This window comes from Pelecanus crispus, chromosome 1 (assembly GCF_030463565.1).
Source record: "Pelecanus crispus isolate bPelCri1 chromosome 1, bPelCri1.pri, whole genome shotgun sequence".
NCBI classification, from domain to species: domain Eukaryota; kingdom Metazoa; phylum Chordata; class Aves; order Pelecaniformes; family Pelecanidae; genus Pelecanus; species Pelecanus crispus.
Genome location: NC_134643.1, coordinates 60045506 through 60063697, shown reverse-complemented (window position 1 = coordinate 60063697; position 18192 = coordinate 60045506). Strand labels below are relative to the sequence as shown.

General features: G+C 53.0%; 1 protein-coding gene across 1 annotated transcript in view; it reads right to left on the bottom strand.

Moving 5' to 3' along the window:
• The window catches only part of RBFOX2 (RNA binding fox-1 homolog 2), a 170800-nt gene extending 168658 nt beyond the window's left edge, over positions 1-2142 (bottom strand). The window contains exon 1 of the mRNA XM_075722115.1: positions 1936-2142. Coding sequence (XP_075578230.1) covers positions 1936-2142 — 207 coding nt within the window. The remainder of the gene's footprint in view (positions 1-1935) is intronic.
• Positions 2143-18192: the final 16050 nt, after the last annotated feature.

Genomic DNA, 18192 nt, shown 5'->3' with positions numbered 1-18192 from the left:
TACACATGGTTGTTTTCATTTTTTTAATTGAAAAATCTTTTCCATATATATACACATATAAAAAGATTAAAATTACGCTAAGAATACCAAGTAACTACAATATGGGGGTGCCAGTCTGAAGAACAGTTATACTGACTATAAACACACTTAACTTTAAAATAGGACTCTACTAGTTGCACTTCTCCACTTAAATTTCTCCACTGTTTGCCAGCGTTTGATACGGAAACAAAACCCAACTTTCTGCTAAGATCCACAATTAATCCCTACTACCATTACCACCAGTATCACACATTGCTGTGCACACGCACTGTCGTAGCCCCATGGTTGAATGCCGCCATCTCAATATGTTGTACTATTCATTGAACATAAGATAGGTAATAACATAACATAACATAAGAAAACATCTTCCTCGATGTAAATATAGAGGGGAGCCTTTTATGTGTACAGAAATTGTACTCATTTGCAATTAAAAAAATAAATTTTTAAGACTGTTTTCTTCAACCAGTTCAAGTCCCTTCCTGGGCAATTTTCAGTTGATTTACCACTGGTTTACATCAACACCAGCCAGTTTAACCACTAACTGCAGGTAGACTGGTGAATCTCCTGTAGCTACGCAGGACCTGTGCCTCAGTTTAACTCTGAAGAGCTGAAAGAATTTCATGTCGCCACGTTCACGCACTCATTCATAATTCCTAGCAAGACACAACGTATAAGCACTCCTTCAATGCAGGGCATCCTTCTCTTTGCAATTATACACATTGTCTGAGTCACGCTTGACACCTACGTGTGGGAGAAGATACTACTTCAAGGAATAAAAGAGCACGGCGTGGTTTTGCTGGCCCTTGTGGAAGCACGAGTGGCAGCGCTCGGGTGTGAACCTCCAGCTTATGTTCAGCCCACACCATCACGCTGGGGGAAAAAGCGATGTTGTGGGGTGGTGAGACCACCACAAAAGGCTGAACATCAAACAGAACCACAAACAAAACCCTCCTGCTGCAAGCTATTTAAAAAAAAAAAAAAAAAAATCTTGAGCAAACTGGGGACAGCCTGGAAAATAAAAAGGGAAGATTGTTGGCCAGCATTTGGCATCTAGACGAGAAGCATGTTGGAGAGGACAGGATGCTCCCCTTGGAAACTACCAACAGCGCTTACCAACCCAAGCAAAGGTGAGAAGAGAAACAAGTTCAGATGAATAAATCACGCTGCTTCCAAAGAGCTCCAATACACTCATCACAAGGAAGGGAAGCAGAAAAGGCCAGTGCAACCGCCGTAATACAGCCACCCTGCACAACACCCAGACAAAGGAAAGCAGAAACACCTTGGCAGCATCGCCCCACGAACACAAAAGCCAACGCACCTGGGAAGAGCAACATTTTGGGGACGGTCAAATCGTGCTGGCCGAAGACGACGGGAACGCAAGATCCCGTCGGCAGCCCCTGTGCCAAACTGCAAGGGCCCACCCGACGCCCCCCAGGGCCCCCTCTCCCCCTTCCCAGGCAGCACCTGGGATCTCTCCCGATGGTTTTACGAGACCCAAGGCGGCGCGGCCAAGCCGCCGCCGGCCCCCAAAGCCCGGCCAGCGCCCGGTGCCCAGCCCCGCCACCCGCGGCCTCCCGAGGGTCCCCCCGCCGGGGCGGCGGGCGGAGAACGGCGCTGCCCGGAGCGCCGGACCCCGCGGCGGCTCCCGGAGGGCCCCGCCGCCGCCGCCCCACGTGCCGGGCTGCGCCCCGGGAGCCGCCCGGGGTGAGGAGCCCCGCTCCCCCGCCGCTGCCTCCGGCCGCTGCCGCCGCGGGGAAAGGGCCGCCCGCCCGTAAGCGACGCGCTCAATCCCGCAAAACCGAAATTAAACGCGGCCCGGCCCGGCCCGGCCGCCCCCCTCCCGCCGAGCCCCGGTGCGGCAGAGCCGGTGAGGGCCCGCCCGGCCCGGCCCGCTACCTGCATGCCGCCGCCGTCGGCCTCCGCCTCCGTCCGCAGCCGCTTGCTGTGGCCGCCCTCGGCGCCGTCCCCACCGGGCATGGGCTGCTCCAGCTCCGGCTCCCGCTTCACGCCGCGGGCGGCCCCCCCGCCGCCGCCGCCGCTGCCGGCCAGGAGCTGCGGCTGTGGCTGCTGCTGCTGCTGCGGGGGCTGGCCGCCCTCCGCCATCCGCGCCGCCGGAGCCCCGGCCGCCCCCCGCCGCGATCGCCCCGCTCTGTCACCGCGACGCCCGGCGCTGCCGGAGGAGGAGGAGGAGGAGGAGGAGGAGGAGGGCGAGCCCCGCGCCGCGACCAGAGCAGCGGGCGCAGCGGGCTCCGACCCGCCGGAGCGCCTCGCTCACGGGCTCGGCGGCGGCTGAGGAGGGGCCGAAGCCCCTCGGCAATCTCCGGAAATCGCCGGCCGGGCCGCCGGAGCCGCGCGACCCCCGCTCGGCAACCTTCGGCAGTGGCGGCGGGCGGGGCGGGGGCGGGGCTAGGTGCGGGGCGGGGGCGGGGCCGCCGCGGGGCACGGGCCGCGCGCGCCCGCCCACCGCCGAGCCGCACGGGGCGGCGGGAAATGGCGGCCGGCCCGGCCGGCCCCGCGGGCGGGCGGCCTCGTCCCCCGCCGCCTGGGCTGAGCCGAGAGCGCAGCGCTGCGGGGGGTGATGGCCGCAGGGCCAAGGCGCGAAGGCGGCCTAGTCCCTGCCTGCTGCTGGCGGCGTCGTTTAGCAGCGGGGCTGGGCCAAAGGCTTGGTGGTTTGGGCCGCTGTGTCTTTCTAATGGGCCGCGGTGGGTGCACGACCCCGCCCCGCAGGGGTGCAGAGCGCCCACCCCCCGGGCAGAGCCGTGTCCCCCCAGAGCCCCCGCCGCAGGCGCGGCCATGTTCCCGTCCCCGCTCCTGCAGGGCTGCCTTTTGGGGTGAGGTTTCCACAGCTCTGCCGGCAAGGAGCGGTACCGGGCTGAGGGGTACTGACTTGATCCCCTGCTTCAGGAGCATCCGGCTTCGGGGGGTGTGCTCCCCAACTCGGTGCCTGATGCTGCCCCTGCTCAGCGCAGCCTCCCATCACTCATGGCGCGGGCCTTTTCGGGCCTTTTCCAGGCTTCCTCCGTGCTGCTCCGGGCGGCTCACCCCAGGGCTCATCGTGCAACCCCAGCCTGGATCTGGTTTCTTGAGAAAGGGGCTGATCCGCGTTCCCGTTCCTGATAGCCTCCGTGGGTTTCTCGTGCATTTTTATGTATAAATCCTCATTCGTTCTGCTGCAGATGGCTTCCAACCAGACGGAGACACCGGTCTTCAAAAACCTGGAGCCTGTTCATCAGCCCTTTTGTATGTCTCCACGTTTTTGATCTTGAGAAACAAATTTGGGATACTCGGCAGAAACGTGATTTTATTACGCAGCTGCTGTGTGGTAGCACCAAGGACGATGTCTGCTCTAGAGTGAGGAACGCACAGGCAGCCTGTACTGTCCTGAAAGTAGTCTGGAAGCCCTGGCAACTTGATGGAGAACTAATCTGCAGATCATAATACAAATCTGCGGTTGGCTTTATTACAGGATGGGAATGACATTCTTCCTTTGCCTGCCAATGCTCTGGAGGAAAAGGAGAAATAGAGGTGGTCATTGTGAGTCAATGCACATAGGAGGAAGCCCTTCTTGACTTCTCGACTATCACCATGTGTAACGAAACCTGTAGACCAGTTAGGTTATCTCGGTGTGTCTTTACACATCTGATCTTCATGAAATGATAGAGCCTTTGGTTTTGAGTGACAGTTGCAATACATGACTCCAGTCTTCCCTTACACATTTTTCCTGATCCAAAAATAGTTTTCAAGGCCACGTTAAAAGCTATTTTAAGTGGTATGTTTTGTGCTGAGGTGCCGGCTTGTCTCCTCCAGTGACGGGGAAAATCTCTTTTTTCAAAATGATTACAAATCCCCATGGAGTGGCAGGCACCCAGAGGATTTACATGCAGCTTTTGTCTGCTCACCCACCCAGGGTAAACACGTGTCTCATTCATCTTGACTGGGTTTGATAAAATGAGCCAGGCTGTCAAACAACATTGAAGGAACGTGTTCAGTCCACTCTTGGCTTGAAAAGAAGGTGAGATTCTCGTGACTGGGATGCTCCTCATTCAGAGAAAAGCAGCATTTCTGTATTTGTCTTCCTCCTAATTTTAGCGAGGGGTTCTAGATGAAGGGTACAGGTTAAGATACTGCCTGTGAGGCACTGCAGAAGGCTGCAACCTGAAGACAAGATAGGAGTAAAGAGTTTGGAGACAAATCTGTGTGCACTTGGGAACACTCCTCTCACTGTGATCTAGGCGTCTTGTCTGATACTCCCCTTGAGGCACATCAAAAAAAGGAGTTGCTCTACAGTGCTCAGCCTCCGTTTTTCTCTTCATCTTCCCCTAACCCCATCTCCTGCCATGCAGGTGCCAAAGCTGCTGCCAGTTCCCGCTGGCATCCTGTGTTCACATGGTCTGTGCCGCAGAGCAGCGCGCCAGCAGAGCTGGCGGTGCTGTAGGCAGGTCCCTTGACCAGGTGTTTTTGGCTGGCCGTGGTCTGCAGCCTGCCAGCGGAGCAGCCAGGACCGCCGCAGAGCACCCTCAGTTATGGTGCAGGTGAAAGGAGCTGAGGCAGGGTACTGCGCCCTCCCTACCAAACTGACCTGCAGTTGCTGCTGCCATGCTCTATGCTGTCGTTTGCTTTCTGTCACTGCTGCTGTGATATATTATTATTTCTCTAGCTCTTTCCATTTCCTCTTAAAAAAGATTAATGAATTAATCTTCACAGTACGCTTGTGGGATAGGTATTATCTCCATTTAACAGATGGGATATGAGGCATTCCTGAAGTCACAAAAAAGCTTTTGAGCTGGGACTACAATCTTAATCCGTTGATTTCCTTTCACACAACCCAGCTGCCTTTTAGGTATTTGTATGTGACATCTGAGACATACTAAACAGACAGCTGACTCCTCTGTTAACCCTTCCACTGCTGCACAGTGCTCTTGCCAAAGGCTCCTACGTGCCATGATTTTATGGACAAGTTTGCAGAGCGCTCACCAGTGCTTTGTCTTTGACAGATCAACAAGAGGCAACTATCGTTAGTTAAGAAGTTAAGTATTAAGTTAAGAAGTTCTTAACTATCGTTAAGAAACGCTATCCTTCCAGAGAACTCTCAGAAGCTGGTATGAAGAATATATCTTTCTGAACAGATTCATATAATTTTAAAGTTGGGGGGGGTTCTACCCCCCTCCTGAAAGACACCCTCTGAAGGGATTCCTTGAAGGAAGATGTGCTGGTGCTTCCACTGGGCTGCAGATCAGGTGGCATCAGGATGCCAGGTGTGAAACATCTGTGGAAGTACAGGGCTGGGTCCCACGATGCACTCGGATGGAGCAGAGGCAATGACTCATGCAGGTTCTAAGGCACAGGCATGAAGTGAGGCACAAACTCGGCTACTAGTCTTTGACCCGAAGGCATAGAAATCATTAGGGGACAGTTCAAAGCAAATCTCTCCTCTCCACCACCACAACTGAGAATGGCTTCTCACTTGCTTCCATCATCTACACACGATGGCTCATCCTGCTGACCAGCTCCCTCCTGCCCTCGCAGCCTCTCACAGCTTTGCCCCTCTCTTTCCCAGTGGATTCGGTCTCTCGGCTCAGCGGGTCAGGGTGGGGTTTAGTGGCTTGCCCAGCCCTGCTCATTCCTGCTATTTCTATCCTGCCAGCCAAGCTCCTGGAGCCAAACACTCTTCCTCCTGACAGCAGTACTCCCACAGGTAATGAAGTGCTGCCAAGGTAAAGTTTCAGCCTGCACTTTGGTCCTGGTTTCGCAGGAAGTGGTGATGGAGCTTTCCGTAGCAACAAGCGTGGGTAAATGTTTCTCCTTGCTTATCTCAGGCCACCTCTTTGCTACAAAATTTTATTAACAGAAACCGCCTTTTCTTGTCACCAATTAGCACGCAGACAAAAATACATAACCTAAGTCAACAAAATCCAAAGACCTTGTCACCTCACTTAAACCGTCTGCCGGAAGGATGTCAGTCCCCAGGCGGTGGCAGGAGGCCAACATTGATATGCCATTCTGATGCAAGGGTGATGGCAGCTGTCCGTCAGTGGGTCAACACCCACAATGCACCCGGTCTTTTCCCAGTGCCACCTCTTGCGATGAGGACACCTTGCTTCAGCAAATGCCACCAAACACCTCGATGCTCTGGCAAAGCAGCAATGTCAACAGCTGGGAACCAACCAGAGAGCTCAGAGCAAAACTTAGAATCACAGAATCACAGAATGCTTTGGGTTGGAAGGGACCTTTAGAGGTCATCCAGCCCAACCCCCCTGCAGTGAGCAGGGACAGCTTTAACCGGATCAGGGTGCTCAGAGCCCCGTCCAACCTGACCTTGAATGTTTCTAGGGATGGGGCCTCTACCACCTCTCCGGGCAACCTGCTGCAGTGCTTCACCACCCTCGTTGTAAAAAATTTCTTCCTTATATCCAGTCTAAATCTATTCTTCTTTAGTTTAAAACCATTACTCCTTGTCCTGTCACAACAAGCCTTGCTAAAAAGATTGCCCCCATCCTTCCTATAGGAAAACTTTCCTGACTCGTTTTCCTGCTGGCTTCAAACATCGCTGCAGCGCGTTTATCATTGCCAATGGTCTGTGGTTCCCTGGGGTATTGTCATGTACAAAAGTTGTGCCATTTCAGGTATACCAATGCTGCTAAAACAGTACGACACCTGCAGTGCAGATGCAGTTATCTGCATATATGCAGTTAGCATAAAAATGCCGTCTGCCTGCACTGCTAATGCCTGGAAGGATGGGGAATAAAGTAGGTCCTTCAGCACTTCTTATATGAAGGGGCGTCCCACTGTATCCCCAAAACATATAATAATAGGGAACTGTGTGAAGAGCATGTCTGGGAAATGAAAGGTCTTCTGCTTTTCTGTTGAGGCAGCTGGGCTGATAGCGTGAGCCACGGAGGTACCACAGGAGTGCATGGGGACGCAGACCAGGGGACAAAAAAAAAAAAAAAAATTGGCTCTCCCCCACTCTCTGGGTGCCAGAGATCAAGAAGTGGGGAAATACCTGGCATTTACTCCCCCCGCCTGCCTGTCGTGGGTGAACCAGAGGTTGTTGGAGGCCGGAGTCTACGCCAATGGGCCAGCAGCGACAGCTGTAGATGCGGTCCTCCGGTAGCCTCGCTGAAGCCACAGACCCTGCACATATACATCCCCGGCTGTGTCTCTGAAGTACCTCAGGGCCGTGCCAACCTCTCCTCTCTCAGACACGAGCCCGTAGCAGCCGAGTGGCCGTGACATTATTATTCAGCCTACACGGGCACACAGACAGACAGTACAAATCATTATTTGCAACTGCTCATTTCCAAATAGGCTGGAGGCTGCGCAGCCCGAGAAGGGCAAATGCCCCACCGGAGGCAGTGTTCATTCCCGGTGTAACAGGCAGACGGAGGGAAGGACAAAGGAAAACACCCGCTGTGGTGGCTGGGCGCATCATGTGAACAGAACGGGTGTTATCGCGTAACTCCTGTTCGTTTTCAGTGAAGCACCCCATTTATTAAGGCCCCTTAGCTACAACTCAGTTTACTACATGGGTGATCTCTGGAGTCAAGGCTGATTCTTTCTCCCTAATCGGTTTATTGAAAAGCACCTGAAAGTGCATTGTTGTGCACAAAATGCCAGACTAAGCTTGTCCTTAACACAACTCAACTAGCAAGAGGAGCCATCTCCCAGGGCAGAAAATAGCTTGCAGATATTTTCTACAGCGGTCCCTGTATTACCTTTCACTTCTGTGACTGATGCAGGAATAAAGAAAGGGTGTGCGGCTGAAGCAGGCCCACACCCTGATGTTTCCCAGCTGTTCAAGCCTTCCCTTGAGACGGCCACCATCTGTGCGAATTACAACAGCATGAATTACGCCTCGGGATCCAAGCCACAGGAGTGTTTCCAGGATTGCTCCAGCTTTTTGCTATTCCAAACATTTTGCAGGCCCCTCCTCTTCTGTTGCTAAAGTTTTAGCTCTTTGTGTCCTCCACGCTCGCAGATTTTTCCAGTTCCATTCCTCATATTTTCCTTGGTCTCAACTTTCAACTGAAATTTCCACGTGTCCAGTCATACTTATTCAACTTTCCAGATCACAACACATACATTATAGATGACTCCACCTGCTGGCTATTCAGTAGTCCAGCATTCGTGTCAGAGGCACTATGAGATGTGTATTACTTACTCATATAAATATGATCACAAAATCGTGACCTTAGATTGTATGTTTGCTGCAAAAGATTATAATTTTTCCTTTGCACAAGAAAAGTGCTATGTGAATTCATGATAACATCGTACCAATAAGCACTTGCAATCTGATTTTACCCTTTCATGATCCTATTTGTTGCTGATACAGCACTCATTTCAAATAAGATTTGAAAACATACTACTTTTTTTTTTTTAATGTGATTTCTCCACTCTAGGAATAGTTACTGCCTCTTTGGCTTCAGATCCAAATTAGAAAACAGCAATAAAGCACAATAAATACTCTACATATGAGCCAAGAGGATATTTTAAAAGTTGGGTGAACCCCAGTTTGTAAAGAAAATCCCCCGTACGTGCTACATCTGCATAAATACTAAGAGTTCTCATAAAAAGCCGATGTGTGCACAAACACAGAGCCAGCTAGGTCAAGAGAACTGACTCCGCGAGAGTGCGAAGAAATCCTTTTCTTGTGATTCAGCGTGACATTTAAGCACTTGCTTAACTTTAAGCATGAGAAATATCATTGCAATCAATGAGGTTATTGACACGCTTCTGGACAAGGCGAGTACTCTGGTGCTGGGCTGAATCGGCTGTGCCTCGCGTGCACGGCCAGAGCGGCTGTGCAAGTTGCAGGCAGGGGAAGCTGCCTACATCTGTCTCGGAACATGTCCGTCTGCCCTGCCAATTGCCAGTGCTCTCTTATCTCCCAGAATATGAAATTATTTCAAATGCAATTTGTAGCCCCCACTGAAAAAAAAGCTAACCTTCTCTCCCGGAATCATCCAAAATCCAGACAACACATAATCCACTACAGGAAATATAAACGCCTAATGCAATTTTATAGGCAGCTGGAGGGTGCCAAGTTTGCTAGCCCAGACAATAGGTTGCAGATTTCTCTGTGGAAAAAAAAAAAAAAAAGGGAAAAAAAAAAAAAAGGCGGGGGGAGAGGGCTGGACTGCAGCTCTTCTCAGTGCTCCTCAAACCTTGGGAACTTCAGCTGTGGCTGCTGGCAAGAAGGGGCCGCTAATCCCGCAGTCTGTAGCAATCAGAAACACAGCCATATTTAGTCATGTTTTCCAGCCCCTTCTCCTATTCCTGCCTGCTGAACAGCCATTTGGAAGGCGAGCAGGGCTACAAATTCAAACTCAAATAAAACGTTACCAGCCCATGCAAAATTCAGAAGGGGATATCCACAGCCCTGTGAAGCTGATGATAAAACCGTGGTGGAATCCCTGCCTGAGTGACACTGGGGCTGGCCGGGGACACCAGCCCTGCTCTGTAGGGTCCAGCTGACCCAGAAATCGGCTGTATGAATCAGGATTACCACTGCCGTGCTGGCCCCACTCCCGCCCGAGGCTCGCCTCAGACTTTATTAATACCGCTTATCTTCACCCAAGTTGCACTCAGATGGAGTTAAGGTGGTTTGGGTAACGGGTTAAATATGGAATGGGGAAATTGCCATAGTCTCCCAAGTACGTGCTATAAATTCAGGCAATTTAGGGCAAAGGGGAAAGCTGGAGGCAATCTCAGCGTATTATTCAGCAGCGGGAATGCACAGGTAGGGCACCTAAATAAATGTAATTGCGGCTATAACCATGTCATTCTGGAAGAGTCACTTTAGTTTTATCTCCCGGACTCGCTTACACTGATTTTTAAAGACACAGTATCTTTTTTCTCCCCTTGACTCCCATTCCCTAGCCACTAGCCTGTTTGGGTGCCTCAGCTGTACATCCCTTACCCTAATACACTTACCAAATACACTTTGTATTTGACCTCAACTCTGAGTTTCCTCAGTTTGTAGTACATATTTAGAGGTTAATTACAATATTCATGTAATGGACTTTACCCTGTATAACATCCACGTTCTACTTAATGCAAACTTACATACATGCGTCTGTATACACCCATTACACCCATATAGAAGCTTATATACACACCCATATGTAACATGGGCATATGTTATGTGCACATGTATGCACACACAAACAGCCACGTGTGCACACGTACGCATAAGGCTTTAAGAAAGCCTCAGCACTGCTCTTTCCTACTTTCTTGCGAGGGGCCGCTTCGTGCACGCCAGCTGCTCGCCCCTCACCGGTGCCTCTCCCAGGGCCTCCGTCTCCTCTGCCGCCCGTCCTGCCGGGGAGGGGGTGCTCTGGCCCCCCGCCTCCGTGCATGGTGCTAGGTCCCAAGGGAGCCCCTGGGCTCCTTGCTCCTGCTGTTAGAAGGTCACTGGGGATCTGGGGGCACATCCTCAACTTGCCCCATCCTGTGCAGCTCCCCGCTGGCCTGGACCGATGGGAACCCAAGCCTGGATGCGTGGGGGGCGGGGGGTGTCCGGCCCCGCTGCAACTCCCTCGCCAACATCCCTGAGTCTGCTCCAGCGGGATGGCCCCTTGGAAGTTGCTTCACTCCCTGCATCCCGCAGCCCTCCGTTTTTGTGGGTTTTCTTTTCTGCAGCAGGAACTTTCCCTTGGGAGCCATTAGTAGGGGAAGGGAGATGAGGAGAAACGAGAGCCAGAGGTTCAGATCGTGAACAGGCACGAACTCACCCCTCCACTGCCAAAACCTCATTGAAAGCTCCAGAGCTACTGGCTGCGTGAGCCTACAAACCGAGGGCTCGCTGCCCTGCCTCCCCTCAGCCGCCTTCTTCCCCAGCACCCACCGAGGTCTCTGCAGCGTACCCAAAATCCCTCCTTAGCATACCCAAAATCCCTGCTCCTGCTGGCTGTAGCCATCCTGTGTCACTGAGCCCAGAGCCCTGCTAGCACAGACATCACGCCAGGTAATCCCTTTCAAAAATTGCTCCAGCTCCAACTAAAAACCACTGTTAAAGTGGTTTTCAGCTCCTCTACTTCTGCGGGGCAGCTGCTTTAGAATTAGTTTACAGCAAAGCTCTCCATTTAATATAAAGCTATTATCAAGCTGTTGCCTGGTTTTGAAGAAGATCGCTTCACGCTATCAGCTCTGAGCTGTGACAAAATGCCAGCTTAGGTGTCACGGCACCAAACCAGTCAGAAACAGGCCAAAAATAATTGCCAGCTGCAATAAACTTCCCCTGTGTCCAGTAGCACTCATAGGCTGAGAGGTGTGGGATCCCCGACCCTCAGAAACAAGCCCCTGCTGCAGCGTGCAGCCGGTAATCACATTTCGTCCTGGCACAGACAAATTCCTTTTGCACTTCCTCCGTGCTGCCGAGCGCAGCACGCCCGCCTGGGAGAGCGGATTATAATCAAGCTCAGCGGGGCTCATAATCAACACAGGTAAGTACACATCACGTCTCGCTGTGCTTCGGAAATAAATAAGGCAACCCCTTTTCGCCTGCTGTATCGTTGATAATTCATCCCCTTCCTCCAGTTTTCGATCCGCAAGAAATTTCTTCAGCTGAAACCATTCTTCATTAGTTTTCTGAGATAGTTAATTTTTAAAAGCGTCCCAGTCCATCAGTCACAGGTGGTATTCTCCATCCACAATTTCGACATCATCCTCTAAGGCTGTAATTTAGCGGCAGGACCCTACCAGATCCACATGTCCCCAAATTTTACCCAACAGCTTCTGCGTAAGCCTATGCCCAGCTGCAGACACGGGTGTGAGCATTCACTAAAGGCAGGTTTTATATTTTCACCACTGGTCTTTCTCCCATCAAAGTTTGTCTCTCTTTTTTTTTTTTTTTTCTTTTTTCCTTTATAGAGGACAGAAGTTCAAATTGCAGAGCAGGAATTGCCACGAGTACATCTTATTTTCTGTGAAATGTTGGCAGGCTCTGGCATCAAAGCATTTGCTGGGTAGGTCAGAGAGGAGAGAAGAGGAGAAAAAATGTAAAAAAAAAAAAAAAAGATAAAAAAGGAAAAAAGAGAAGAGAAAAGACGGTAACAATTTTATCTATTCACTGCTCAGCAAAACCAGAAAGCAGTACCATCAAAACCACATGAGAGCAGCCACTATCCTGGCACAGGAGCTGCCCGGGTTAGCGAGAAGTGCTGTGCCGATTGCAACCAGGGAGCAGAAAAGGCAGCACCCGAAAGCTAAGCAAGTAAAGGGAACAAGTTATGTCGAGGCAAAATTTTCACGTCTGTGCAACCCATCGCTGCTGCTTAGTTTGCTCTCACCTGGCGACTTAAGCACGAGGGGATCGCCCTGCTCCGTGCGCAGAGGGGTCCCCGGTTTCAGCCACGCGAGGAGCGCCGCAGGGCTGGCAGCCCTGGAATGGGGAGGGCTGCCAGCATCCCCAGCGGAGGCACGCGGGTGGTTGCAACCAAGCCTTTACCCCCAGCCTAAACGAGAGCCCGGGTGCCTCCTTTTCAGTAACAGCAGGGGGGTTACCTGCCCGCACAGAGGCAGGGGCCCTGTCGGGCGGGCAGGAGGGTTGCTGGGACGAGCTGGAGGGATGTCGGGGAGTCTCCAACCTGTGCTGGAGGAAACTGAGCGCAGAAGGCAGCTGTGGGCTCTTCTGGTGGGCCTGGGGGTAGGTGAAAGTCCTAGCAGCCTGCTACAACTCACAGGGAGCGCTCTGCCTTGGTGGGATGGGGCTGTTTGAAGCTCAGCTTGAGCCCAGAGAAAGTGCACAAACAGGGTGCAAGCACGGCCCGTGGGGCTGTTGGTGCTGGGAGGGACCTGGCCAGGCACCCAGCCGTACGGCAGACCTCAGCCCCGTGCTTCACCGGCTGCAGGGAATACCGGGAAGCGTGGCCGAAGTCGTGTCGCACCCTTTGCGGCGTATATGCCTGACCCTGCAAGAGCCAGGCAGGAGGGTTCCCTGCCTCTGAAACACCCCTACCCCGGAGACACCAGCACTGGGCTCAGCCCCGCGCCCCAGCAAGCTGGAGCGCGGCAGAGAGGTGCCCCATGGGCTCCTACTCGGGCACCTCTCACCTCCCACAGCGCGGCCACGGGAGGAGAGCACCGGCCTTTCCAGCCCCGGCTCTTCCCACCACGGTGCCCGCTGCGGGGTGTTTCCTTCCTCTGCCCCAGGGGTCAGGAAAGGCTTTGTCTGACTGGGGAAACCGGAGTCAGCTGCCTGCAGCAGCGCTCCTGCCCGCACACCGCTTGCAGATGGAGACGTGGGTCTGGGGAGCCTCCTGCCAGCATCGTCCGACTGCCTCCCGACTTCAGGGCATCTCCCTTGCCTGCAAATGGAGATTATCCTTCCTAGGAGATGAAGGAATCCAGCTCATGCTTTTTGTTTGGTATGAACGTCCCGTGACAGTTTATTTTAATCATCTTGCTGCTTTTAATAGTTCGTGGCAGTGTCGCAAGGCAGCCTCTCCTGCTGGGCGAGCCGTAGGTGCTGCGGCCCTACGGAGAGCGGGTGTCCGGCAGCACAGCTCATAGAGGTGCTGGGGGGATGCTGAGGGAAGATTTTGGGGAACTGCTCTGTCAGAGCCTGGGCAGCAGAGCAGGGAACAGCTGCTCTGTCTGCCCAGGGGACCAAGACCTTGAAATCTGGCTTTGGGGAGAGGCTATTTCCTCTCTGACAACGCTGCACGATAATCCTGGATGCAGCTCTGCCCACACCGTGCCCCATGTCCATGCAGTGGGTGCCCACCTCCTCTCTCCATCACATGTCTCTGCTCCGGGGTTATGAGAGAGGAGCCACAGAGAAGCTGCAATCCGGTCCCTCTCCATGATTTTCTCCCTAACACTCATTCATCCGCTGCCCAAAGCAAATGACTTGGGTCTCCCCACAGGGACTTGGTGCCAGGCTTTGCTTGTCCTCAGCGTCCTCCCCAAAGCTACACCGGGGCCGTGCTATGCCCTACGAGGGGAGCATCAGCCCTGCAGGCCATGCTGCACGTGGGGCCACTGGAGCGCCTGGCTGGTCCCATCCATGTCCTGACGCTTCCGATGGTGGCAGTGGGGACACGTGCCCTGCACCAGTCAGCCCTGCAAATTCAGGTGCTTGTCCCCAGCCACTCCACCAGCTTTTCTATTCAAACAGTTCTGGTTTTCTCACCTTCTGCCCAGGGAGGCAGTGCAGGCAAATGGGGGTAGGTGAGGTTTTACTCTTGGTGTAGATTTGCTCCTAGGCTGTAGAGATGCTGTACGTTGCCCTCCAGTGCAACAGTGCCTGCCAAACTCCCCTGGTGCAGCGGAGAGGTGAGCACTTCCCTTAGCAAAGGAGAAGGGTTGTGGTGCAGATAAACTCCCTTCAGCTTCACAGCAAGGGCCCGAGGAAACACAGACAGCACAAACCCGGCACCTTTCCTCGTGTGGAGTCCTACCGCAGTTTCTTAACTGCAGATCCTCGCTGGAGCGTAAGCCATGTCCTTGAAGTCGCCTCCAAGAAACTTCGCAGGTGAGAGAGAAATGGTGAGCCGGGCTTCAAGCAAAAGCTGATCAAGAGCTTTATCCGTACCTTACCCACAAGGACACGTCAGGGCGAGACAGCTGGGTGCCTCACGCTTCCAAAAACAATGAGCTGGCTCGCTGCGAGCTGCACGGCATGCAGTTACATCGACAGCAGAAAGGATCAAAAGCCTGCACAGCAAATTGGGCTGCGTGTTACCTCGTTAAAACCTTTTGTGGCTGTGCCGATGCCTCTGCTTCAAAGCCTGCTGCAGTTTCTAGCGACAACATTAGCACTTCTTATGCAAGCCGAGAGCCTTGCCTGAGACAAGAGCTGGTCTCTCCCCCAGAGATGAGCTCCTTGCACCTGCACCAGTGGCAGAGGAGGGTTTGGGAGGCAAAAACAGGGTCTGAAAGAGCCGGCTCCGACCCAGGATGAATTTGGCAGCACAGGCACGGTGCACACAGCCCCCACGCCCCTCGTAGCCCCCAGTGGGGAAGTGTTGAGAAGGAAATGAAACAACAAGCTTTCGACACATGCCCGCTGGCCACGGGGCAGCCTGGGGAGGCTGCATCCACCCAGCAGCCTGCAGGGCTGGGAGGTTTTGCCAGGGTCCTCTCAAGCCCTGGGAACAGCTCAGGATTGGGAAAAGGGGTTTCGGAGGGAAGAGCCTGGGCTGTCTCGGTGCCCTTGTGCCCAGGCTAGGAGGAAGGATGCTTCCCTTGCTGCTGCACCAGGAGCACTCAGTGCCAGGAGTTTGGAGGAGGAGAAGTGACAGGTGGGCTCAGCTCTGGTGCGATGCTGTTTCTTTATAAGGCAACGCAGGGAGATGTTTCCCTGGATACAGCAGGAGCGAAGAGCAGGAAGCAAATTTCTTTGATCACAGCTCCAAGGGTTGTTTTTTGGGATTTTTTTTTTTTCTTTTTCCTTTTTTTCCCCATCAAGTCATCACTTCACCCACAAGGCTGGTGTAGGCTGCCTTATGGGGCTGGCTGGTCAGTGCAGCTCTTGGCTATACAGTTCAGCATCTCGCTGCTTCTAGGCAATTCTCTCAGCTGACCACCACCGGTCCCCTCCACTAGTATTTTGTCTTCAGTGAGACTTTTTCTGGCCACAGAGCCCCACTTCAGCCTGACCTTACACGAGGTCAGGGATTTGAGCAATGGCTCCTCTCCTAAAAAGGAGCCTAAGGAAGCAATCCATTTATCCTCTGCGATACACCCCACCATAACATCGTCTTCCCTCACACCATCTTCCATGAGGTTCCACACAATTTCCATCAAAAGTCAATTAGGGCTGTAGTGAACGAAGCCATTCACAGTGTAATTCCAGATTAATTAGCAGCACACAACCTCATTATGAGCAACACGGCATTGGGAGGCCAGCCACTCCATCATCATCGGTTTTCCCTTTCCTCCCTCATTCTTCCTTAGGGCTGGGGAGCTGAGCAACAGCAAAAACTCTGGGACAGACCCCTCCCATGGGGCACGTGTGCACCCGGGCAGCACCGCGTCCCGCAGGCTTCTGCTGCCCGCACGCGTCCTCGGCTGCCGTAGGTGAGCAGAGAAGGCAGCCTGCCTTAAATGCTCCTTGTGCACAACAAAGTTATCGCCCAGTCCGAAGAGTGACCGTACTTCTACCTAATCAACTTTTAAGCGTCCTTCTCTGCACATTTTACCCAAATCCATAGGCCAGCCCTCCTCAATCTCCATGAGGGAGGCTGCCCCACTGGAGGGAGCTGCCTTGAGAAGGGACTCCAGCACCTCTCCTCTCACATGCCAGACCATCATTGCTAGAGACATTTCACGTTTTCCTTTTCCTCTTGCTGCACTGCTGCTCAGCTGTTAGTTTTGCTCAGCCACGCTGGCTCAAAATGGCAAGGACCGTAGAGTCACAAATTTAGGACTGGAGAGTTTTTGTTCTTTTTTTTTTTTTCTTTTCTCCTTTTCCTTCTGCTTTCGCTCCCACTGCTGGCATCAGAGGAAGGAAAGAAATAGGTCCAGACAGACAGCAAACAGTTATCTTCTAGTATTAGCTATCTGTCCTGGAACTGGGTATATTACAAGGAGCAATGGTTTTAAACTAAAGAAGAATAATTTAGACTGGAGATAAGGAAAACATTTTTTACAGTGTGAGGGTGGTGAAGCACTGGAACAGGTTGCCCAGAGAGGTGGTAGAGGCCCCATCCCTGGCAACATTGAAGGTCAGGTTGGACGGGGCTCTGAGCAACCTGATCTGGTTAAAGCTGTCCCTGCTCACTGCAGGGGGGTTGGGCTGGATGACCCCTAAAGGTCCCTTCCAACCCAAAGCATTCTGTGATTCTATGATTGTCTCTGGCTGTGCTTGGAGACAAAGTTTAAAAGGACACACCCCTGGCAAAGTTCAGATCCAGGCTCTTCAGGGAAGGCAACGTAGCTGGGACCATGCCAGCAGGGTTGGGACAAGGCATCCCCCAAACAGGCTGAACACCTCTCGGGGCTGTCCTGGGCTTCCAGGACACGGAGCCCGGCCTCATACCCAGCCAGGATGGGGGACCCACGCCAGCTCCAGAGCTTCCTCCCCGCTCCAAGGGCCATGAGCCAGGCTGTGCATCCACACGGGTGGATGCTCCTGGACAGCACAAGCCAACAATTAATGCTTTAAATGGCCGCGGGGCCTGTTGCTCGCTGATCTCTAGTTGGGCCGCAGCAGCCTGCATTTTAGTTTCAGATCACTCAAACCACTAATCTGAGGCCTCCATTATGGACATCTCCCTCCAGGCAGGGAAGGCTGCCATTTTCCACCATAGCTCCCTCCCATGCCTGTCACTGCGGCATCCCAGCCCCACAGCCACTTAATCTGCACCCTGGGCTTTGACAAAGTGATTCTCCATTTACATTGAAGTGGTACTTGAGACAGTTTGGGGAGGAAATGGAAGAGGGCTAAATCCTAAACCTGGCAGGTCACTGCTGCTGCGGCCCAGGAACCCAGCTGGAACCGGCTCTGATGGCCACTGTCTTCACTCTGCCCTGGGGGAAGCTGTAGCAGGAACAAGCCGAGCGCTCAGCTGCTCTCCGCAGCAGGACGAGATGCTGCAGGTTTAGTGATTTACCTCCATCTCCCTGAGGCTGTGGCAGGGCTGATTGCTCTGCCCCTTGGTCCTGCTGTTAAAACAGCCTGCGAGGGCCCCACTGTAACCTGCATCACCACCATTTATTATTTTTTTTTTTTAGCCAGGTGTATTATATTTAATGATCTGATTTACAGATCCTTTGTGCCACCACAACAGCCCGGTGCAGGGACAGAAATGTTTGAAATCAACTTTACCACCATCCCTTGCATCTTCTGAACTATGCCCACATGCCCCCTCTCATTCAGACCCTTCCAATGCCTGGGGGGGATCAGCCCTGAGGTTGGATCATGCAGGCAACAAAGAGAGCTCCGGCACCGACGTCCAGGAACAACTCTTCCGCAGTGCCTGCAGATGAGGTCCCAGTTCAATCTCTTTTCCACTCTTGCTTAAACAGCACTTGTAACCGCTCACCTACTCAGACCATCCCCCAGATCTCAGGAAAACCTGTGTGAGGCATTTAGCAGCTCTGGAGATCCACAGAGCAACTAATCTGGAGCCACGAAAACTTGCTAGCTCAAGGCTGCACTCTGCAAAGTGGAAAATGCGAGAGACTACTTTCTGCCCTTTCATGCGG